General features: G+C 43.5%; 3 protein-coding genes across 6 annotated transcripts; 1 reads left to right on the forward strand and 2 right to left on the reverse strand.

The window, feature by feature from the left end:
• Positions 1-470: 470 nt before the first annotated feature.
• On the reverse strand, positions 471-2,760 carry LOC123712038 (N-sulphoglucosamine sulphohydrolase). Its single transcript, XM_045664954.1, is given in 7 exon segments — positions 471-977; positions 1,052-1,366; positions 1,436-1,674; positions 1,749-1,905; positions 1,985-2,121; positions 2,252-2,381; positions 2,531-2,760. Coding segments are annotated over 7 exon segments (1,554 nt in total). The 5' UTR covers positions 2,628-2,760; the 3' UTR covers positions 471-498.
• A 4,280-nt stretch (positions 2,761-7,040) lies between these two features.
• LOC123712164 (putative apoptosis-inducing factor 1, mitochondrial) lies at positions 7,041-10,292 on the reverse strand. Of its 2 annotated transcripts, none has more exons than XM_045665144.1 (6): positions 9,962-10,292; positions 9,195-9,235; positions 8,834-8,992; positions 8,689-8,746; positions 7,464-8,626; positions 7,041-7,394 (listed from the first exon to the last, which is right to left on the reverse strand). In XM_045665144.1, exons 1-6 carry the CDS (start codon positions 10,032-10,034, stop codon positions 7,104-7,106), a joined length of 1,785 nt encoding a protein of 594 aa, XP_045521100.1. In that variant the 5' UTR covers positions 10,035-10,292; the 3' UTR covers positions 7,041-7,103. The 2 variants fall into 2 exon arrangements, with proteins under 2 accessions (XP_045521100.1, XP_045521099.1); XM_045665143.1 differs by having other exon boundaries at positions 9,195-9,238.
• A 3,282-nt stretch (positions 10,293-13,574) lies between these two features.
• Positions 13,575-17,794, forward strand: LOC123712448 (hamartin). 3 transcript variants are annotated; one of them, XM_045665535.1, is made up of 4 exons: positions 13,575-13,832; positions 14,245-14,322; positions 15,040-16,642; positions 16,720-17,794. In XM_045665535.1, the coding sequence occupies exons 3-4, from the start codon at positions 15,050-15,052 to the stop codon at positions 17,659-17,661; spliced, it is 2,535 nt and encodes an 844-aa protein (XP_045521491.1). In that variant the 5' UTR covers positions 13,575-13,832; positions 14,245-14,322; positions 15,040-15,049; the 3' UTR covers positions 17,662-17,794. The 3 variants fall into 3 exon arrangements, with proteins under 3 accessions (XP_045521491.1, XP_045521493.1, XP_045521492.1); XM_045665537.1 differs by having other exon boundaries at positions 15,040-16,646; positions 16,720-17,308; XM_045665536.1 differs by lacking the exon at positions 14,245-14,322.
• Positions 17,795-22,302: the final 4,508 nt, after the last annotated feature.

Here is a 22,302-nt window from a genome sequence, read left to right on the forward strand (position 1 = left end):
TGAATTATGTGCCAAAAGACTGAATATTTATTTTCGAATTAATTTATTTAGGTGGGGACTCGGGACCGCTACTTAGTTCTGACTTCCGCTGAGTATTTATTTATTTTATTTGTTTTGACTCGTGTGACATGTAACAATGTATTTAAAAATTCTTGAATTATTTTTTGAGTGTAAATGTCGTAAATGCTAGTTCTGTAAATATAATAAACCATTATCCAACATATAGTTTTTATTATTTAGACTAAAAAAAATAAGTGAAAAATGAAATGCCACGATGGCAAGTAAAAACAAGGAACTCGTGCGACGAGAGGCGAACGAGCAGGCCTCTGAATAAAGTACTAACTGCGGCCTATGGACACCTGTACTGACGGGGACTCGCACGGCGATTTCTCAGAGGCCTCTAAGTCGTAACGGTTCGACAAAGAGGTATGTAGTGTCACCTCAGTGAATCGCATGAATATAAGTAAACGTTAGTAATATTGTATATTTTACTCAAGATCAGTGCAAGTAGGCAGCGAGCCCGTTGTCGAGGGCGGAGCAGACGTCGCCGGGCGAGTCGGGCGTGCGCACGAGCACGGCGTCGGGCGCGCACAGCCAAGGGTCGCCCGTGCGCCTCTGCCAGGCGCGAAGACGCTCCCGCAGCGTGGCTTCGAGGGCGGCCAACGTGGGCTTGCCGTGCAGGTCTCGCAGCTCGGCGGGGTCGGCGCGCACGTCGTAGAGTTCCCACTGCGGCCGGTAGTAGTGGCGCTTCAGCGTCTTGTACCAAGGAAGCGGCTGGCGGGCGCGGGTGCGGTTCAAGATATCTTGAAAGGTCGCTGACGCGTACAGGTCCTGATCGATGGGGAACGGCATCGCGAAGTTGAGGTTGTGGATCAACTTGTGCGAGCGCGTGCGCACCGCCCGCATCGGGTAGTACATCGTGATCTCGTGGTGCGTCTGCGAAGCGAAGGCCGCCTCGTCGTCGCGCCTGGCGGGCTCTGTCGGCGAATAGACACTCGTCATTTCACAACTGGATACGAGCCGAGGGCCGGGTAGCGAGACGACTACGAACCCTATTCCAAAATCGGCAGCAGAGACTTCGGCGCGTCGTCGGACCGGATGTCGTCGCCGGACGGCCCGTCGGCAGGGATGCCGAACCAGTCCAGAACGGTGGGAAAGACGTCCAACGAGCTGACCATCGCGTGAGAGACTTCGTTCCTTCTGGCGTTCGGCTCCGGTGAAGAGATGAGCAGCGGTTCCCGTAAGCCCGAGTCGTACAGGTTTGTGCGGCCGGAGGGGAACGGAATGCCGTTGTCGGAGGAATACAGCACCAGAGTGTCCTCCTGGTGGCCCGAAGCCTCCAATGCCTGGAGCACCAAGGCAACGCCTGCGCCCGGTCATAGAACACGTCACGTATGTGTGATAATATGATATCTATTGTAATGTGAATCTCTACCTTGATCGAGCCTTGACATGGTAGTATATTGCGCTGCAATATCTCTTCTGGCCGCTTCTGTGTCCTGTACGTGATAAGGCAGAGCCACTTCGTCCCACTGGTAGTACCAGGGCTTCCAGTCAGGGATGAGACCGGCGCCGACCTCGCCCGAACCCCATCGCTCACAGAACGCGCCAAACTCGATTTCACTGTGCCCGCAGCGATGCGGGTCGTGGAACGCCACATACAGGAAAAATGGCCTACATTATAAATATGTATAAGTTGTAATAATTAAAATTAAAATCAAAATCATATTAGCTTCAGAAAAACTCACTTGTTCATCTCATTTGCTCGATGCAGGAATTCTTTTGATAACATCTTTATATGAGTAATATTTCTTCCCACTTGATTGATATGATTGTTTTCTTCTGTCTGCTCATAATCAAACTTGTAAACGCTGCTAGGGCCCACATGCTTTTTGCCAATTATACCTGAACATTACTGAAGAGTTAAAAATAAAACATTGTTGAGAGTGCATACTCTCAACAGTGTTATATTTATATGCCATACCAGTAAATATTCCATGCTTGCGGAGCAGATTAGGCAAACTTGTAACATTTTCAAATGAGTTGAAGTGATGCACTCCATGATGCAACCCGTACATGCCATTCTGGTGGCTCGGCCGACCCGTTAGTAGTGCTGCACGACTGTAAATTTATCCTGATTATAATCATTAAACAATGATAAAATTACTGTTTTTATAAAACATGCAGTAGGTCTATAAGGAATTTTTGAAAAGATAAAAACTAGCAAAAGAAACAATGAACCATTTACAACCTAGGAGAGCAGCTGCTCACAGATGTGAAGGCATTGTTGAATAGGACACTTTGGCGTGCAAGAGCATCTATGTTTGGCGTTTGGCAGATTTTGTTTCCATATGCTCCAAGTTCAAATCCTCCATCATCCGCTGTGGGAATTACACCGGGAGATTACTTCGACAAATTTCAAGTTTTATAGCATATACAATGGATTTCTAAACAATAAGGTAATTTTAAAACAATAGCTTTTTAAGTTTCTTCTTTTCTCTTCTACTAACTTGATAATTATGAACCTTACCTAGGAGTATTAAAACATTTTTTGATTTATTAGTTATCGCAGTTTCGGTGATAATGATACAGAGAAACACAAAGAGAAATTTAAATACGTTTTTCATTCTTAATTAATTCACGTCCCTTAAAGCCGCTAACCAGGTAGTCGAAGTGAAACAATGTTGCTGAACGAGATTTGATTATGTTTTGCATGTGCAGTATGCTCAGGGTCAATATCCCCTGATTTTAAATTACTTGATTTTTTATTGATATCCACAGATCTAGTATAGCCTAGAGGTAAATTGTTTCTTCACAGCTGACAGCACTAGCAAGTGTCAAGTAGCAGTAGTTACAGTATTGACAACCTGTTTTTGAAAAAAGCGCGGGAAACGTTGGTCGTGGCGGGAGTGTTTTTTCTAGTGAAATTTTTAAATTTAATTAAACTAGTTTAAAAGATCAGTTTGTATACATATATATATATATGTATACAAACTGATCTACATATATATATATGTAGTACTTTAATTTAATTGTTTTGTTTATTAATTTGTGTATATACTCTACAGTATCTGGTAAGTTTATATACTTTTTCCTCAAGGCCTGGAGTCAGGCGAAAAAATCGATCGTCCGTAGATCAACGGAGTGACCGAAAAAGAATACGTCTAGGAAAAGTTTGCAAACACTGCAACAAAAAGAAACGAAGATTCGATCCGAAGCGTCGGAACAAGCAAAATGACTCTGATTGTTCGTGCCAAATACCGGAAATTGAAATTCCCTCAATATATACTGATATTAAGAACTCTAGATAATTTTCGAAACAATGTAGACTCTGCAGATTCTATAACTGTTAATACCCAACACCTGCATCAGACGGTTCTCATTCTCCAAAAAATCCTACAGGCCGAACGTTTTATGAGGCCTATGATATAGGGCCGTTTGTAGTTCATGCGCAAAAAGTTTCTTGAGATACGAGCATCCCTTCCCTGCACCCCGTCCAATTTGGGTATTTTCTCCAAAAAAAATCTTTTGAATGGTTGCTTCCATTTAAAAGTTTTTTTTTCAATGGTAGGCAGAAATCAAATTTCCCTATCATTCTCAGACCACAAATGTGCAAACGAATTCATTAATAACCCTTGCCTGACAAGAAATAACTACAAAGCTTTTATTCCCTCATTTAATGAGACCCGAATGGGCCTGATGCGAGGTGTTCCCGCGGAATCGTCGCCTGAAGAAATATTAGACAATATATCTCTGCCTATAGGCAGCAGAGGAATTATAGAAATACACATGCAATATACAAGATGATGCCGCGTCTTGCTGTCTGTGTTCTGGTCTACACTTTGCTATAAACAGGAAGTGTCCAGAATACGAACGGCAGACTAAAATTAAATTATATATGGCTCAAAGATGTGTATCTTACGCAGATGCAAATAAAGTGCATGATCCTGTTTCAAAATCTTTTGCTGATATAGTTAAGTTTTCAAACATGCAGAATACTCCTAATTCTCGTGTGCGACCTGTCTGTGTCGTGTGTGTCTTCCTCTCCCTCGATTCCGTCGTATAGCAGATCTTATAAGAAAACAATATTTGCTAAACCAACATCCCCCAAACCAAATCGAATGGGGTTTAACAAAACAGAACACTTTAATTTGATAAAGGACTACGATGCTCCAGCTCCTTCTAACGGGGTCGCTTTAATAAACAGTAACCTTAACAATAATGAAACTATGTTCTCAATCTCTCATGTAATCCAACTTTTGACTGAAATAAAAACCATTTGTAACTCTGACAACAATGTAACCGAACAATGCCGCCCAACTATTGCTTCCTTAGCTCAATTAAAATCTTCTTATGCGTCACGAACGCGAACAAAATATAATCCAGTGGAATTGCAGAAGCGCTATCTGCAATAAAAATGATTTAATCCATTTGCATAATAAATTTGAACCATTATTTGTCTCAACTCTATCTGAAACATGAGTACACCTGGAACTGATATTTCCAATTCCAGGTTACATTATTCTCCGACAGGACAGACCTGACGGCTATGGCGGTGTTGCCTTAGTCATCAAAAATGATCTCCCTTATTCCTTATTTCCACTCCCCTCATTCGGTGATTACTTGTCAGTCATTGCTGCTATTGTAAATAAAATTTGTATAGTGTCTATTTATTTTTCTCGTCCCAATGTAAATATTTTTTCTTATCTCAATCAACTGTTCTCCATGCTACCCATTCCATTCTTGACCATTCTTGGTCCTAGGTGATTTTAATTGCCAACATCAATCCTGGGGAAGCACTTCTTCCAACTATTATGGAGATCAATTATTATATATTATAGATTCTCATTGTACCTGCATTTTAAACACTGGGCTGCCAACTCGTGTTACTGGTCCAAGTGAAGGTGCAAGATTTTAGCTTTGGACTGGCACCCTCTTACATCTTCGTATGGTAGTGACCACTTTCCACTTGTAATTACTTTTCCTTCACAAAAACCTATCAAAACCACTCGTTCTCCTCGTTTCAAATACAGATTGAATAACGCTGATTGGGAATTATTCAACCAAAGAGTAGAGCACAAAACTAGTACTTATTCTGAAGAAGGAATGAATCTTTTGCACCAAAACTAAGTTCCGATCGCAAATTCCTTCGCCTCCCTGGTGGGATCATGAATGTCCAGCTGCAATAAAATCAAGAAAACAGGCAGGAGAATAGTCCTAGAAGCTATGAAGTCAAGTCCAATCAACTGTATGAGAGCCGAATGTGTAGAGCCTCCATTAAACTTACGACGGCAATTCCTGTCTGATATATTCCTATTTCGATGTGTCCAATTCAGTAACCATATTCTAACATCTGAACTGAATTGCCTAGCATCTATAATCCCCAATATAATTTTAGTTATTGGAAAAACAAACGCCCACCGTGTTTGGTTGAAAGATACAGAAGATTTACTTCTCTTGAGGCTCCTACTCACCAAGCGAATCCGTTCTAATCCGTTGTTCAAATATAGTTACGATTCCCTAATCTCTCCTGATATACATACTAGCACGGGTCTTGTGAAATTTAAACCAAAAGTTAACATTTAACTATATTGTTGACACCAAGTGGCCACGATGGCATCGAATATTTACAGATGCATCTAAGCGTTCCAAAGAAGGCTGTGTAGGTGTTGGTGTACTGCACTCTAATTACAATATTGTTCAAAAAACAAAACTGCCTGCTAATTGCTATTGAAATGTTTAAAACAAAACTAGTCCGTATCGTTTGCGTGGGTTCCTGGTCACTGTGGAATATCTGGAAATGAGAAAGCCGATCTAATAGCCAATGAGGCGGTGGAGAGTGGAGATGTGGATATTTTTAGAAATTATTCGCATTGATGGCTCTTTCCGGGATTTATCTCAGGAATTCGTGGACTGAATCCTGGGCCCAAGATAGTCTAAAAGGTCGCCATTATCGTGCTATTCAACCTTCTATACATTCCATTTGATAATTATATTCTTCCCCTTTTCCCTGTTTTTACCTTGGACCACAATGCACAAACCGTGCGGGCCATAAAAAACAAAATAAAAAAAAGTCTCGAGTAACATCTTGCATACGATGATACCAATGTCTCGCAGATAAGCTTTCTTGTTTGTTTCCATACCATTTTCCTATCGTATCTTGATTTTTCTTCCACATTTATAACCACAACTTTTGAATATTCTGGTCAATACATTGCAAGTAATCAGACATCGGAAATGGGATACTCTTCTTTAATAAAATCCCAGAGGCTCTTTTATCTCTGCTTTTTAAGAAATGTATTAAAGAAAAGCTGTGTAAAAAGGCTTACAAAGTTAACGATCTAGTTGATAAAAGGTCATTTTTATCATTAGCATTAGAAGTACGACGGCTTTTTCTCTCGGCCTACATCCTCTGTCTTCTGTAAATAGTATATTTCATTACAAGTGTAGAAAGCCTGTCATTGTATTGAAATGCTGATGAAAAAGTGGCGTATTGCAGATACGTATAGCGTTCGGGATGTGGGTTTATTACATACTCGAGCTATTTCTTTACCTTTTCCGAACTCGTGCGTTCTCTTTCCCAACTGTCAAAATAATGTCTACTAAAAATAAAAATAAAAACATACCACGAAGTTTTTATGATTCATGCAAATAGTTCTAAAAATGCGCTAGATTGTTTTGAGAACTAATTTGTTTCAATATCAGATTTAATGATGTTATTTAATGAGTTAGGTTTGATTTAATTTAATTTCATATCAATAAAAAAAATCAACTGAAGAAAGAAAGAAAGAAAAATAATCTGCTTATATTCTTTTATGGTTGGCGCCATTTTCCAAGTGTTCTTGCGAGTTTAGTAGTTTTTTTGCACAAATGAGTATTTTTGACGATTTTTGTAATCGAAATATAAATAAATGTGTAATCATAGAGGATACCGGTTGACTAATTCCGTAGAATGTTTACGAGGAACCTTCTTTGTGATCCGCAGGAGAGAAGCCACTCGTGGGAATCGTCGTGTATCGGGAAATAAGAAACTGGCCTAGTTTAGGTCGAAGGAAGCTTTAATAGGGAGCAACGCAATTATATACAGATCAAAACTATTATCTCTAGTCTTCCTCGTGCAACGCGAACAATTTCGCCACCTCGAACAAGTCTTCGAACTCGCCCCGCGCCAGAACCTGACGCGCGAGGTGCATTCTGTTGAAGAGGTTCCACAGAAGGACGCCCACGACGCGGCTCTCGCGGAGGTAGAACACCACGCCGCGCTCGTACCGCACGCCGCCGTCCGCTCGCTTCGCCGCGCCGTCCGCCGTCGTCGCCGTCTCCTTGGCTTCGCGCACGGCGTCCTCGCAGAACACCGCGACGGTCGGCAGCTTCGAATCTATTTCACCTATTGCCTGAAAGTGAAACCTCGATAAGCCGTCGGCCGAAACGCGAGAGGGCCCACCGCGTCCACCGAGAGTCACCTCGTATCCGAGCTCGGGGCCGAGGTCGCTCCAGAACATGCTCCGGTGCTCGTAGGCGCGCGGCCGGCGCCCGCCTGCCATGTTCTCGCCGGCGAGGCGGCCTGAGGCCACCGCGTGATCGTGGAGGTCGAGGCGGCGACGGCCCAGAGACACGTCGTAAAAGCAGGCCGAGTCGCCAGCCGCCCACAGGCCCGATCGCGCCGCCAGCTCCGCGTTCACCACGAGGCCGCCGAGTGTCGGATGCGTCTCGAGTCGGGAGGCGCCTGCCAGGCGCTCCACGTCGGGCTCGGTGCCCGCGCACTCGACCACCGCGTCCACCTCGAGGGTGCCGCCGTCCGCCGTCGCGAGGAGCACTCGGTCGCCCGACGCCGTCCCGCCGACGATCTCCAGGCCTGGCGCGGCCTCCACGCCGAGCGCCGCCAGCGCGCGCGCCGCCTCCGCCGCGAGATTCGGCGGCAGCGACGTCTCCAGCGGCGCGCTCTCGCGGTACACGTGCACGACTCGGGCGCGGTCGGCCAGCGCCGCCGCCAACTCGGCGCCCGGCGGCCCGCCGCCGATCACCGCCACCGTGCGCCGGCCGCCGTCGAGTACGCGCGCGAGGGCCGCGACGTCGTCGACGGAGCCGAGGGCGACGGAGAGTCCGGCGGCGGCGACGTCTCGCAGCGCGGCGATCCGTCTAGGCCTGCCGCCGCTCGCCACCAGGCACTCGTCGTAGGTGAGCTCGGCCCGCTCTCCGGCGGCGCTCTCCAGCACGGCGCACCGCTCGGCGGGGTCGAGGGCGACGACCCGCCAGCCCAGAGCCAGGCCGGCGCCGGGCGCCGCGTCGCGAAGGCGCTCCGGCGCCGTGTAAAAGGCGAGCGGCTCGTAGAGGAGGGATCGCCGTCTGCCGTTCCACTGGCGGAAGGTGAGACGTTCGGGAGACAGCGCGCGCTCGGCGAGGTCGGGTTCGCGCCATATCTCCTTGGTGAGGGGCGGACGCATGTACGGCGGCGCCCGCTCAGGCGACACGAGCAGCACCTGCGCGTCGGGACGAGCGCTGCGAACGGCGCGCATGGCGGCGAAGGCGGCCGTGCCGCCGCCCACGAGCAGGAACTGCGCGTGCGCCGGCAGTTGATCTCCGCGCTCCGGCGAACACGAAGTCCGCGCTACCGACTCGCCGCTTTCTGAAGAAAAAGGTATTTTAGTTTTGTAAACGACCTCCTTCAACTTCATCGTTTTGACTGACCTGCGCTCTTGAACAGCACATCTTCTTTGTCGTGTGTTCTCTTCCGATACAGATAAATCTGTGAATTAGAAAAATGACTTGAAGCAAATGGAAATGCAAAAGGCAAATTATAGAATAAGTACTCAAATACAATAAACTGACTCACTCCGGCGAGAGAGGCCGTGAAAGTTACGGCCGTGATGAAGGTGAGGGCGCGGCGGGAGCGCGAGGGAGGAAGGGGCGGCGGCGTCGAAGGCGGTGGGGAGTGTGAAACGTCTTCTGTCCCTGGTCTCACATTCTTTACACTCACGTCGCTGACTACTGTCTGAAAAGAGTGAAGAGTTCAAATCTTATCTAAACAAAAATTTATTATTTCTTATATTTTTTTTAAACATTATTAATGGCTGCAAATACCGTTCTATATTTCTTCAATGTCCTTGTAGGCTTGTAACAAAAGTTCAATCTAATAAATAATAATTGACAAATTTGTTGTTGACTTTACTTACATTAACGTTTACCGTACTTACCGGGTCAGGCTTTAAACTTGAGTGAACTGAGTGTTGTGAACCTGCTAAATAAAATACATTTATTTTAGTTCAGACAATACATTCAGTTACATATGCAATCTTATTCAATGACTTATTAAATTTTGTTTTATTTCTGTAAATAAACCTGGTAGTAGCAAAAGTATTTCAAAAAGATAGGCAGGTGAAATCAATATGAGCAACATTAATCGTTCTTCCGAACCAGCCAAACTTACCACCACTTTTCAATCCACCTATTGATCAATTCCAACATAGCTAAAGGTGGCCAATATTGCCAAAGAGACATAGGGAAGGTCTTATATCATGTGTATATACCAACTGTGTGCCAGTGGAACAGCAGGTATATACATGATATAAGAAAGCAAAGATTTTTACCTCTACCTTTATTTAATAATTTAATTCATCTGAAAACTTACTTGATGAATAATAATAGCAATATACCAAAAATAGAGAATATTATATTCAAAGCAAGATTAAACTTTATAATTGACGATGTGCCAAAGGGGCTGCACAAAGTTTTCCAGAATTACACTAAAAGATCTGCTAGTTTTCTTTATAGTACTCTATTTGTCTCTATTCGTCTTACCATAAATAAATTATAATTTGTATCATAAGAACACAGACTTTTACAAAAAATTCTTCCATTCAATGTTTAATTATCTAGATATTTATTAAATATTGTGAACTGCCCGTAGAGTTTTTAATCTTTACACAATGTTTGGTTAGTAACTTTTAAAAATCATACTCACGAAATAGTTTTAAAAAATCATTACGGCGCAGCATTTTACCCTCAACACAAATTAAAGATATTGCTCTTAACATTTTGATATAATATTTAACAAGATACTAGTTTGTGCTAAAATTACAGGTTGGATTACAGTACTTTCTGTTGCTACATCGATGTACAGAAAATACCCTGACGAAATCGTATTCTGTTAAAGATTTTATTAATATAAATATTAGATCAATAAAATATTTTACAAATTACATGTTAAATTACTAGCAATTGAATATCGTGATTGTGAAATGTGAAATTGTGAATATTCAATATTTATTTATTCAATCTTTTTTAAATTTTACACAGATTACGCGTTAGTAAAAAGAATTTCACAATTCACAGGTAATAACAAAACAAAGAATATACTAATATAGAATATATATATATATCTCATATAGAGCCTAACATCCTTAAAGCAAAAACTACAACATAGGAACCGTATAAGAAATAAGATAACATTCTCTTATTTTTTTCCGTGAATTAGGTAAAAATAATAGCTTATCATAGCTAAAAAGGTCGAAAGCATCGTGCGAGAAGTTATCACCTACAAACACTCCTCTTCATGAAGCTTGTGTCGCTTAGCAAATTCCGATACTTGGCCCAGGCTGCCTTGTCAGAATATCTAATTCCCTATTTTCGGTACATAGATACTTTACTTCTATTACACCATGCTAAATCAAATCCCCTATGTAATAAAGCTAATGTTGATGTTCCGATTTTAAGGTTAATATAAGGTGATGGGGGCAAAGTGCGCCATACTTTTTTCATAGTTGACTTTGGTGCAATATTACTTGTGCTTAAGTTCACGAGTGACACTAAATCATGGTACCATAAGGATCTGTGATGTTTTGCAACAACAACTAATGTCATGTCATTAGAATCTGACGGCAAATTAATGAATTTTAGCATAAAATTTGAAAACAGTCTGACCCGGCGCACTTTGCCGACAAACCGGGGAAGTGCGTCTTGTATTAATAAAACACAATAATAAAGCATCTGAATAAAAACAGCCCTATTTATTATTTAAGAAAACAAGCAACAATACGCATGTTGTTTTTTTTTCATAGCCACATTCTAGAAGAATCTATGTATTTAAAACCAAGTTTCGGCTAAATGCGCCATACAATCTTAAGTCAGAGGCTATGAACCTTTTATCTAAATATTGATAATCGAGTGTCAAGTATATTTTTTCTTTTATTTACGATGGAAATTAGTATTATAAAGGGACTGAAATAAGAAGTTAGTCATTGAAATTAGTTATTAAGTGTAATATTTATTATAAATTCTTAACACAACTAGGTTACGAAAAGAAAATAAATGAGAAACATCTTCTAAAATATATTAGTTGTAATTATTCAAAAACATTGATCAAGCAAGGCTTGTTACCCTTATAAGACTGGTTTCATCCAACTTGTAAATTCTCTCAGGCTTGTCCTGAAGCCCTAAGTCGGCAATCACTCTGTCTAAAATATTATAAAATTCTTGGATGACCAATGGGTCTGCGGCTTTCTTACGAGCAACCTCTACAGCCTGCGGTTTTTTAATTGATAAGTTATAACGCTTTTTGAAGCTTGAAAACCAATCTTTGCCGGGAGTACCATCGTTGAAAGGTGTTTTTAGATAGTTCTGTTTCACATATCCCTTAACAATATCTAGAAATTCTGTACGAGTCAGGCCGAAGCCATTTTTTTACATTATATGCAAACATTTTGCCATCATTTTTTCTGTCTCATATTTAATACTGGTGGTCTGCCTAGACTTAATGATTTTTGGCCCCTTCGACCTGTGACGTGGTCCATAATAGTTTTTCTTGGGATAGCAAAGGTTGATGCGGCTGCATACCCAGACATTCTACCCGATCGAACAGCTTCGACTGCTTCATTCAAAGCCTCTCTGGACCATGAAGGACCTTCAGTTTTTCTTTCATAGCGCCCCATCTTAAACAATAAAATAATAATGATTTAATAATTGTGACTTTTACTAGTCTATTGTGTTTGGGTGTGGTGTGCATGTATGTAGGTTAGCCTCACAGCACAATTACTAATATTTTGGCAGTTAAGGTTTCTATGACACTCGGATAACAAGATTAGAAGTAATTCCAACAATAGCACACACTTCTCATGGGATCAAGAATTAAAACCGTGTCAAACTAGTCACGTACAAAAAAGAAATAAATACTTAGTAAGATACATTTTTAAAAACAAGCTTTTATTTAAGTAAGTATTTTAAAAAGAATGTAAACTTTATGTCAAATCAAAACCACCAATGCCTACAAAATTTAAATTTAAAAAAAATTGTCGCGATCTTAAACTTGTGTAAATGTATTTCACTAATAAACGTATATGCAAATTACATCTTAATCGGTTTAAGATAACTGCTTTACAATTCATTAGCAAGATTTCACCTGAACATACAAACAAACAAGTAAACAAACATTGCAAGTTAAATAAAAGCTTGTAAAAAAGACACATTTTTAAAAGTTTGTAACCTCTGGATTGCGGCGAAGTGCGCCATATATAAAGTCAGTATGGCGCGCTTCCCCAACTATATAAATTTGAGGTGAGAATATTCAACTTGCAAGAAATATGTACATTTTACTCAATAGAAATAAATAACTTACGCCAAACATTACAACTGGTCTTGACTATAAAGAGATGCATGAAAGTTCCAATTAGATTTTTGTATAGAAGCAGGCTGTTATTCACATTTTTAATTCTTTTTTTTATTCGGTTGTTGGATTTTTTCTACTATCCATGTACCAATTTAAACATGTACTTTTATTTTACCTATAATAGTATCAGGCCAATATTCAAAGTCTTTATTTTCAACAGATAGATTTACGACTTTCAATGTTGAAAGTTGTAATACAAACGATGTTATTTATCAGGTAGTCAGTAGTCCAAGCTGGTGGACGTATTTCTGTTTGCGGTGTCCCATTTATAGGTGTCTCTATGACATCAGGTATGTTTCGATTTCATTCATGGCCTCATTCATATTCCGATTCTCCTGTGTGTCTTTCTCGAGGCGTAACTCCCATGATTTAGTTAATCGCTGTGAAACGAATGACTGTAATGTAGAAAAGAGTGCCTACGTCGGCTATACTCTCAGGGCGTAACTCCAACGATTTGGGAAATCGTCACGCTTATAAGTGATCATAATGTATAGCCATGGCACGTACAAACATAGGAAATCATCACGATTGTAAAAGAGCAAAATGTACGAACCTTGGGACGTACATAGGGATCATCACGCTTATAAAACTAAGAAAGCCTGAGTGAACCAAATTTGCAGCCTTGGCTCTTACAGTAGGCCTTTAAAGTTAGAGTTTTATTAGCAATAATTGTATTTGGGGTTTTGTTCATTGGGACTGCCCCAAAACTTTAATTAGCTGAAATAAAAAAATACCAAATTTTTTATTATAAAAAAAAATAATGCAACCGTCAAATATAAATAACCTATCTAGGTTAAGACCTAAAATTAGTGCGCATAACTGCTACGTTGCGTCTTGTCTAAAGACTTTGGCCTACCTTTGGGAGAAAAAAAATAACTGTCATGTTAACAATTTATCTGATGTCAAAATGAAATAAAAAACGAAATGACTAAATAAAAATCGGATAAAAGGCGATAAAATAAGACTTTATTATAGATTTATATTTTCTTAGAAATTGGTTCACCCATTTCTGTTAAAATAATTTAAATATTTTCTTTGGCCACTTTGGCTTTAACGACCAAAAACAAAGAAAACTGTGGAAATTTCTTTTTCAATTTTGGCGTTAAACCAATCAGCTCAAAATTCCTCCGGCTGCAATAAACGGAGGTTCACCACTCCGAACATTTGATCGGTGAGTATGAATACACAAAAATCTTCACTGTGATTATTGTGTAGTATTCATATTGTTGAAAGCTTGTATAAATATATAGTTTCTTATACATAGGAAATAAAGACGTATAAAATATTTATTATTTTATGTATATTGCGTGTAGATTCAAAGTAAAAATATTCTCAGAAACGATTTTAAACTACTAACTCATGTTAGCAATGATTTGGACTAAGTGAAATACCACAACTTTAAATTATATGATTTTTGTATATACAGCTTTGCAGCAACTCTTTAAAAATATATTAAATATGCAAAATAAATATCGGTATAAAATTAGATTAAATTTAAAAATTTAAAAACAAAATTTTCAAACATGTAAAATCTATTGTAATGGAAATAGTGTTGGAAACCTTAAAGCATTACCTTGTACCAGATAAAAAAGGACAAGTCAGAAGCACCAGTGCCTGATTTAATTATATGAAGCGACTACAGATGGTGTTGTGGTTAAAAGGTATGTTTGAACGATGCAGGAATTATTCAGTTAAATAAAGCTATAATATTGGTTAGAAGATGCCTACAAGTCTCAAAGTAAGAAAAGCTCTATTGTGTACTTATTTATTTTTAATAATCATAATTTTTTGTGACATCTCCTTAAATTATAACCTAATTGTGTGTGAAGAGTTATAATTACATCTACAAAATAACTAGGTTATGATTTTAAAGATATTTAAAATAAAAATGATTTATTATATACCTATATAAATAGTTACCCTACATGCCTGATGTACAGCTTGCCAGCCAGTGGACTGTGTATAGTATATGAAGTGTATGTTTGAGCTAGCTGCACTAGATAACTGAATATATGAAAGGGTGAGATGTAAGAACCAGACAACCCTATGGATCCTATCCTAAGCCAAATATATAAATAAGTGTGGTATGTCTGCACTAAGAGACCTAAGGTAATAGACAGAGCTCTATGGGTAGGATCAAAGGTTAAGGAGATGGGATTATCCCAAAGCTATCAGGCAGGCTCACCACAATATTAAGGGCTTGAAGTAGACTTTGCATCGCATCTTCAGCCATTAAAGTATGCCACGTGAGCCGTGTCAGCAGTGGTGTCAATGTTCAAATCTAAACTGATGCAAAATACTGACTTCTAGTCAAGCCAGGACTTATAGGTTGTAGCTTGCTTGAATCTTTTCTTAAATGATTTTGTTTGTCCTATCAGGTGGTGGGAGATGTTGACCGCATATGAAGCAGACGAGGTGATCGCGCTGCTGGAAGGCCGCGACGCGCCCGAGGTGGTCGGGGCGCTCTTCGCGGCCGTCCGGGAGCCTTGGCTCGTGCGCGGTCTGCTGAATTATCACGCGCGCACGGGATCCACGCGCGCTCTCGACCTTCTCGCCCGCGCGCCCGAACCCCACGCGCGCCTCCTGCTCGATGCGCTCGTCGATCACCTGCGCGCCGACCGCTCGGCCCGCCACCAGGCCCTCGCCGCCATAGCGCCGCTGGTGGCGCGTAGGCCCGCCTGGCTGCACCGCCTGCCGGCGCACCCGGTGGCCCGAGAGCTGATGCGCGCCGCGCGCCTCGAGCGTTCCCCGCTGGCTTCGCTCCACGCGCTGCTCTCGCTCGCCGCCCTGGTGCCTGCGGAGCCCGCCCTGGCCGCGACCCACCTGCCCGAGTTGGCGGACGCGCTGCTGCGACCTCCCGCGCTCGAGTCGCCTTCGCCGCCGCCGCCGGTCCGGGACCATCTGCTGCTCGCCCGCCTCGCTCTCTTCCACGCCCTCTACGCGACCCACCCCTGCACGCTGCTCGACACGTTGCGCGCCGAGTGCGCCGCGGCGCCCGCCCGAGACTGCTTCGAACGCGCCCTCGCGCCCCTCCTCCGGTCCGTGCGACTGCACCCGCACCTCGTCACCGGCTCGCGGCAACGGGAGGCCGACCCGGCGCGGTGGGCCCGCGTCGAACTCCACGACGTGCTGGTCGAGGCGCGGCGGCTGTCGCTACTCGCTCGCGACCCGCCCGAGGACCGCGCGCCCGCGACGTTCGCGCCGGCGCCTCTCCGACCTCCGGCGCCCTCCTCGCCGGCGCCCGGATCCGGGGCGCACGCCGCCCGAGCCGCTTCGGCGCTCCGGCCCGGCGCGGAGCCCTGGTTCCCGCTCGCCGACCGATGCGGGGCCGAGTCGGCGCCGAACACTCCCCTGCCGGCAGAGCCCGAGAGCGCCGAGCCGCCCGAGGCGGCCGTCGAGGCCACCCCGGAGAACACGCCCGCCAAAGACGCGCGAGCCCAGTTCCGCTTCCCGAACGACTCGGCGGTCGTCCGCGCGATCGGTCGACGGTCTCGGCCACCGTCGCCGCCGCGGAAGGAGACGTCGCCGACGGCCGGGGGCGAGGCGTACGCGGGGCGCCTGGCCCGCGTGGCGTTAGAGAGGCGCGCCGCCGAGTCGCCCGTGCCGTTCGGCGGAGGCCCGCCGCCGGCCGGCGCCGTGCCGCGGCCGGAACCGAGTCGCGGCGTGGCCGCGGCGTGCGACGCGGAGCCGCTCAACGTGGAGGACCGCGAGGTGTTGGAGCTGACGGAGCGGGCGCGCGGCGAAGGCGCGTGGGACTCGGGCGACGGCGGAACGCCCGCGTGGCGGGACCCACGCGCGAGTGCGCCCCGCCGCGAGGCCGCGCGTCGGGCTACGCCCGCGAGACGCGCCTCGTCTTGCGCGCCGGCTCTGCGCTCGCGCACGTCCGAGGCGGCCGCGCAGACCGTGGACACTTGGCCGGCTCCCTACGAGTTCCTCATCGCGGACTTCTTCCGTTCGCCGCCGGACGCCGAGCAGTCGCAAGTGGGTGCGACCCGACTCGTTTCGGTTTCGAAGCTCGTTTCCGCCGACTCATTATTTACTTATCCCTTTATTCGTAGACGGGAGAGAGAGGGGCCGAGTCGGCGTCGCCCTGCGACCGCCTCGACGCCTATCTGGCCGATCTGTACTCGGGCAAGAGGTCGGCGAGCGCCGGCGAACTCGCCGAGCAGCTCGCGCTGGTTCACGCGCAGCTCATGTACGAGAGGTGGCGCCGCGAGGCGCACGCCGAGCGCAACCGTCGCCTCCTGGGCCGCTGCCGCCGCACGCGCATGCTGGAGCTGCAGAATGCCGCGTTGCGCGAGCGCCTTCGCGCCTCGCAGCGGGAGCGGGACGAGCTCGCCTCGCGGCCGCCCCACGACCCGCCGCCCGCGACCCTCGCGGCTCCCGACCGCCGCCTGGAGGACGCGCTGGCCGACGAGACCGCCGCTCGGCTGCGCGCCGAGGCCGCGCTGGAGGAGGCCGAGGCGCAGAGGGCGCTCGACGCCGCCGAGCTGCGGCGCACGCGCGGTGAGGCGTTCGAGACCGCGCGCCGCGTCGAGGCCCTCGCTCGCGCCGCCCTCGCCGCCGAGCGCCGCGCGGAGCGGGCGAGGCGTCTGCGCCGCGAGCTGGTCGCCGTCGGGGAGGATGACGCTCGCCGGGGCAGCCCGGCGGCGGGGTCGGGCGACGACGCGAAGCACGCGGCGGAGGCCGAGCGGCTGAGCGGCGAGCTCCGGGCGGCGCGGGCGGCGCTGGCCCGCGCCGAGGCCGAGGCTGAGTCGGCCGCCGCCCGGGGCGAGGCGGCGGCGACGCGCGCGCACGAGCTCGAGGCGGCGCTGGCGGCGCGCGAGGCGGGCGTCGTGGAGCTGAAGCGTGTGTCGCGGGCGGCGGCCGAGGAGCACGCGGCTCGCGTTCGCGCCCTGCAGGACAAGTACGCGGCGCTGGTGCGAGTGGCGCGCGCCGCGGAGGCGCACGGGCTGGAGCGGAAGGCGCGCGAGCAGCTGCGGCCCGCGGCCGTCGAGTGATGCCGACGGCGCTCTGTAAATACTGATCTCGGGAGCCGTCCGGAAATGTGTCCGGCGGATGCGCTCTCGCCCTTAGATTTTTACACGTTTATCGAAAAATATACGTAATCGCTTGTTAGACGAGAGATTTTAATTATTACGATGTGGTTTTATTTCACTTCACTTATGAGTCTACTCGCATTCTATAATATCTGTAAGATAATTGCTAAATCCAATAGCATTTCGGACCGTGACCTTCTATAAACTGAGACGTGTTGGAATGGCGAGACCGAGCGACAGAACGAGAACTGTGAGATTTTACAGTCAAACTCGCCTCGACATATGATTCTATATTAAAATGTTTTGATATCGGGTAATTTACATCGAGTCTCGTCGAACTGTATTTCAATAAATTATTATTGAAATACAGTTCATGCTAAAAATATACCATAAAAAGGATTATTATTGATTATGCTATACTTTAATACACGTAATCGACGTGGACGGAAGCTTTTCTAAATGATATTTTAGGGAATAATGTTTAATCTACATAGCTAATTAATTAATTGAATATTATTATTAATTATACAAAGCTTGCGTAGATAGGGATCAAAAATGTATCAAAATTTAATGCATTACGTTTTTTTTTGCATTAAGTAGACGGTTATTCATATCAAACCAATGGGCAATCGTCGTTGTCGTTTTCGTTTCGAAAAAATTGTCGTTTGATTTTAAAAATCAAGGACGGTATCATCAGCAAACATAACTATCTGATATTTTTCTCTACCATGAAAGGTAGATCATTTATATAAACAAGAAAGAGGAAAGGGCCAAGAATTTAGCCCTGTGGTACACCCATATCTACTGCCGACCCAGAGGACCTCTTACCATTCACTACAACCTTCTGAGTTCTACCGTGTAAATAGAAAGTCAGAAGTTTCAGTGCGGTATTCTTGATGCCATAGTGGCGGAGTTTCCCTATTAAGGTCTCGTGTTGGACACATTCAAATCAATGCAGGATGAAGTGACGCTAATTATGTTTTAAAATAATAGAGAATGTTTCTAATAAAAACTGTTCAATCAGAATGACAATATAACATTGTTAATAAAATACACGTTCTGTTTGTAGTCGTCTTCAAATTTACTGAGTTGTTGCTACTAAAATATGTTCAGGCGCTAGGCACCAATAATATCCATAATATAATAATACAGTATGTACTATATTAGACATAGTGCATCCTATTATTTTAACTTTGCGAACAAGTTATTTGGACATTTCGATACAAAAAAAGTTGAACAATAGTAACCTTTTTTTTTCTTTTCAGAATCGTGTATTCTGCTCAAATTTCGGTTCAGTCAAACTCAAACTCAAATCTTTATTGCCTTCCTTATGTTCATATTTTACACGTGACACGTTATAAGTGTTTACAGTTTACAATAACGACCTTGGTTAGGCACAGCAATGTTGTGAGAGCGAGTGTGCTTTTACATTTTTATTCTTATAAGATACATTATGTATTTGGTATATTTTCTTTGGCTTCACGTTGCGAAAAGGAGCATGTCTATACATTCGCGGTCACGGTGACCACGCACACTGAAAAGTACCCGCCGAAACGTCGGAAAAAATTTAAAATTTAGAATTATGTGAATAACTATAAGTTTTAAAAATAATACATAGCTTTAATCCGTTCAAAAAGTGTTTTTCTTAAGGACAATGTACTTAATAAACTTAACTTTTATAAATAAATTAAAGTCTATCAGTCATATACTCTTTTTTCTTGGACCACATAATTCGGCCAAACACATGAATTAAATTGACATACATACAAAAATATAACGGAGCGGTGCCGTCCCTATAACATGTGGACACGACCGAATACAAACAACCATAAAATTTAAAATACAAACTATAAAAGAATTAAACTATTTGAACCAAAAAAATAAATAATCGGTACTGTGTCCTAATTCTACTCTTAGCTGAGGCCAGAGAATCATGAAAAATGTCAATGCAATACTCTGTGCAATTTCGTTATGGTAGCGACATAACCTATTAATTGGAGAGTTTCTGGCAACGTGTGTTCGACACTGTGGGATGTGAAAACATCTTCGATTGTATAAGCGACTCCCGACCCGAGGAACTTGTATGGATAAACGTTCTAAAATTTCTGGGCAATCCACAAGTCCGTTAATTACCTTAAATAGGTATAGCAAGTCGATGTTTTCCCTACGAACGTTATAACATTTCTTATATAATAATTCCTTTATAATTATGGTAAACCCCAAGTTATTTGTTTCATTCTTCAAATTTTCTGGTAATTTGTTATATATTTTCATTGAGGGGATCCGTTGGTTTTTACGAGGTCTTAGTTTGTAAAGGGTTTTTGTATATTCCCTTTTTAATACATATTAGGATATTTACGAATAAATTTACATGCTTCCAGTATACATATGCTAGGTAGAGTAAGGGTATTGTTCCGAATGAATGAGTCAGTATTTCCTATATTAACTAAAATTTTAGCTTGTAAATACGGCAGTGGCATCTACACTGTTACCCCATAAGACTGAACACCATAGCTCAACCATGAGTATGCATAAGCGCAGTACCGGATTAAGCCAGCGCGGGGCCTGTAGCAAATTCTATCAAGGGGCCCTTGGTTTGCTTAGGTTCTCAAGTTTAGGATATTGAATAAAATAAAACCGTTACGAATATTTTTTTCTGGATCTGGATCGACAAGTTGAGAGATAGTAGACATTTACAATATAGGCTTCTTTAAGCAAATCATGCTCTATATTCAACAAAGTACGATGATAAAGACGATCTTATAAAAAAATAAACAGTAGAAAGTTTTTAAAATACCTACTTATTTTTACAATTGAACTCGATGTAGTAGAGTTTAACACAACTCCTATGTAATATTTTTTTATCACGGTTACGGGTACATTTGAGGGCGGGGCCCCCAAAAGTGCCGGGCCCGTAGCATTTGCTACTCTTGCTATATGGCTAATCTGGAACTGCATACACGTAGTAGGTAGGCTGTTTTCATATCTGTGGATTTTTAATTTCGCGAAGTGCATATGCGAATCGAGACAATTTTAATCTAACCTTATTTACATGATATTTCCAGTTAATATGAGAGTCTATGTCTAAACCTAGTAGAGTGAGCTTTTGTACCTTTTCTTCATTATAACCATTACATGTCAATTGTCGTTTGTTGATACGGGTGGAATGTCATTCGTTTCGTTTTTCATAGTTTATTTCCAAGTTATGTTATCTTAGCCAGCTAACCGTTTTGTCAATTGTCAATTCTAATTTATTTCATTTCGCGAGGTCATGGTACGAATTTGCATACAAATTGTACACAATTGATTAAAATCTGATGATCGCTAAGATGACGTGGATACATGAACTGGCTAGTTTACTCGAAGTCAGGGTATGAATTAGCGATGCATCTCAGTTGTAGGTTGTTAATAGGTTCCTATCGCGAGCAACAAAACCATGATAATTACTGTCATATAATTTAAATAGTCGTCGCTAACTTGTATGTTATTTTTGAAATAACTAAGTATGTGCTCATAAAGGAATATTAGATTAACTATAAGTAGTTTTGTCATGAACATCGGTGAATTTAAAGTCACAATAGCAAGAAGCAGTTAAGATATTCATAACCGTTGGTATATACAGGCAAGTTTCTTTAAAGGTTTTGCATTTTTTTTTCAGTCATAACTGCTTTAGACTATAAACCTGGTACTGTCAAAATTCAGAGTTCGTAAAAAATGGTTTACAGCTTACAAGCTTAATAGCCCATTATGCGCAAAACATTTTAGTAAAGCGTAAATAGTCCGCGCCACGACTCATTGCCGACGGGAAAACTGAAACTTAATTTGACAGCTCTTCTTGTTGTTTATGAAGGGTGCGTTTGTGCGAGAATCAGAGTGATTATGGAGCGAAAAGTAGTGAAAAGTGCAACTCGGGAGATGCTTTTGAAGGTGAAGGATTTTTGTGAGATCGAGAAGAAGAATAAAGCCCTTTTGATACCTTTGGAAAGTGTTCAAAACAGTCGCTGCCATGACAGGTAAATTTGAGGGTGGCCAGAGGTTTAGTATTTACTTAATAATGGATAATAAAAATTTATCAGTATTCAGTGTAAAATTCCACCAGCGCGATTCTGAGTTCTAATCATAGTGATTTTATTGTTTCAGGTGTTTCTGTGTAAACTGTATATAATATTACAAAAGAAGGAACCACTTCGAAAAAAATGTTACTCCTGGGAAAAGCCGTCCGCAACCCAGAAAAATTGATTTGGATGATATGGATTTATGTGCTGTCCGCCAGAAAATTCATTTCTTATATGTTGTAAAGAAAGAGTTGCCTACTGTAAATAAACTGCGCCTGCAAATAAAACGAGACATCGATTTTCAAGGAAACGCAAGGTTTTGATAGAACAACACGATATTACTGCCTGGTGTATCGAAAGAATGAGAAAAAATAGATTAGTGGACAAGAAACCTGTGGTATTCTGGGATGAAACCCACATTCATCCCACTTACCATGCATCTAGTTGTTGGCAAACCGAAAGGAAGATGGGTTGTTGGTGTCCGAATCAGAAAGAAAACGTTTCATAATTACAAATGCCGGTTCTGAGCACGGGTTCGTTGATAATG

Source organism: Pieris brassicae, chromosome 7 (genome assembly GCF_905147105.1).
Source record: "Pieris brassicae chromosome 7, ilPieBrab1.1, whole genome shotgun sequence".
Classification (NCBI taxonomy): Eukaryota; Metazoa; Arthropoda; class Insecta; order Lepidoptera; family Pieridae; genus Pieris; species Pieris brassicae.

What these genes read in the sequence shown, in the direction of transcription:
- LOC123712448 (XM_045665535.1), top strand. Translation starts at nt 15,050, where the DNA reads ATGTTGACCGCATATGAAGCAGACGAGGTGATCGCGCTGCTGGAAGGC. An exon ending in CGGACGCCGAGCAGTCGCAA is followed by an intron (nt 16,643 to 16,719) that starts GTGGGTGCGACC and finishes CTTTATTCGTAG; the next exon opens with ACGGGAGAGAGAGGGGCCGA.
- LOC123712164 (XM_045665143.1), bottom strand. Translation starts at nt 10,034, where the DNA reads ATGTTAAGAGCAATATCTTTAATTTGTGTTGAGGGTAAAATGCTGCGC. An exon ending in TCACGGCCTCTCTCGCCGGA is followed by an intron (nt 8,747 to 8,833) that starts GTGAGTCAGTTT and finishes TCTAATTCACAG; the next exon opens with ATTTATCTGTATCGGAAGAG. An exon ending in TGTGCTGTTCAAGAGCGCAG is followed by an intron (nt 8,627 to 8,688) that starts GTCAGTCAAAAC and finishes CTTTTTCTTCAG; the next exon opens with AAAGCGGCGAGTCGGTAGCG.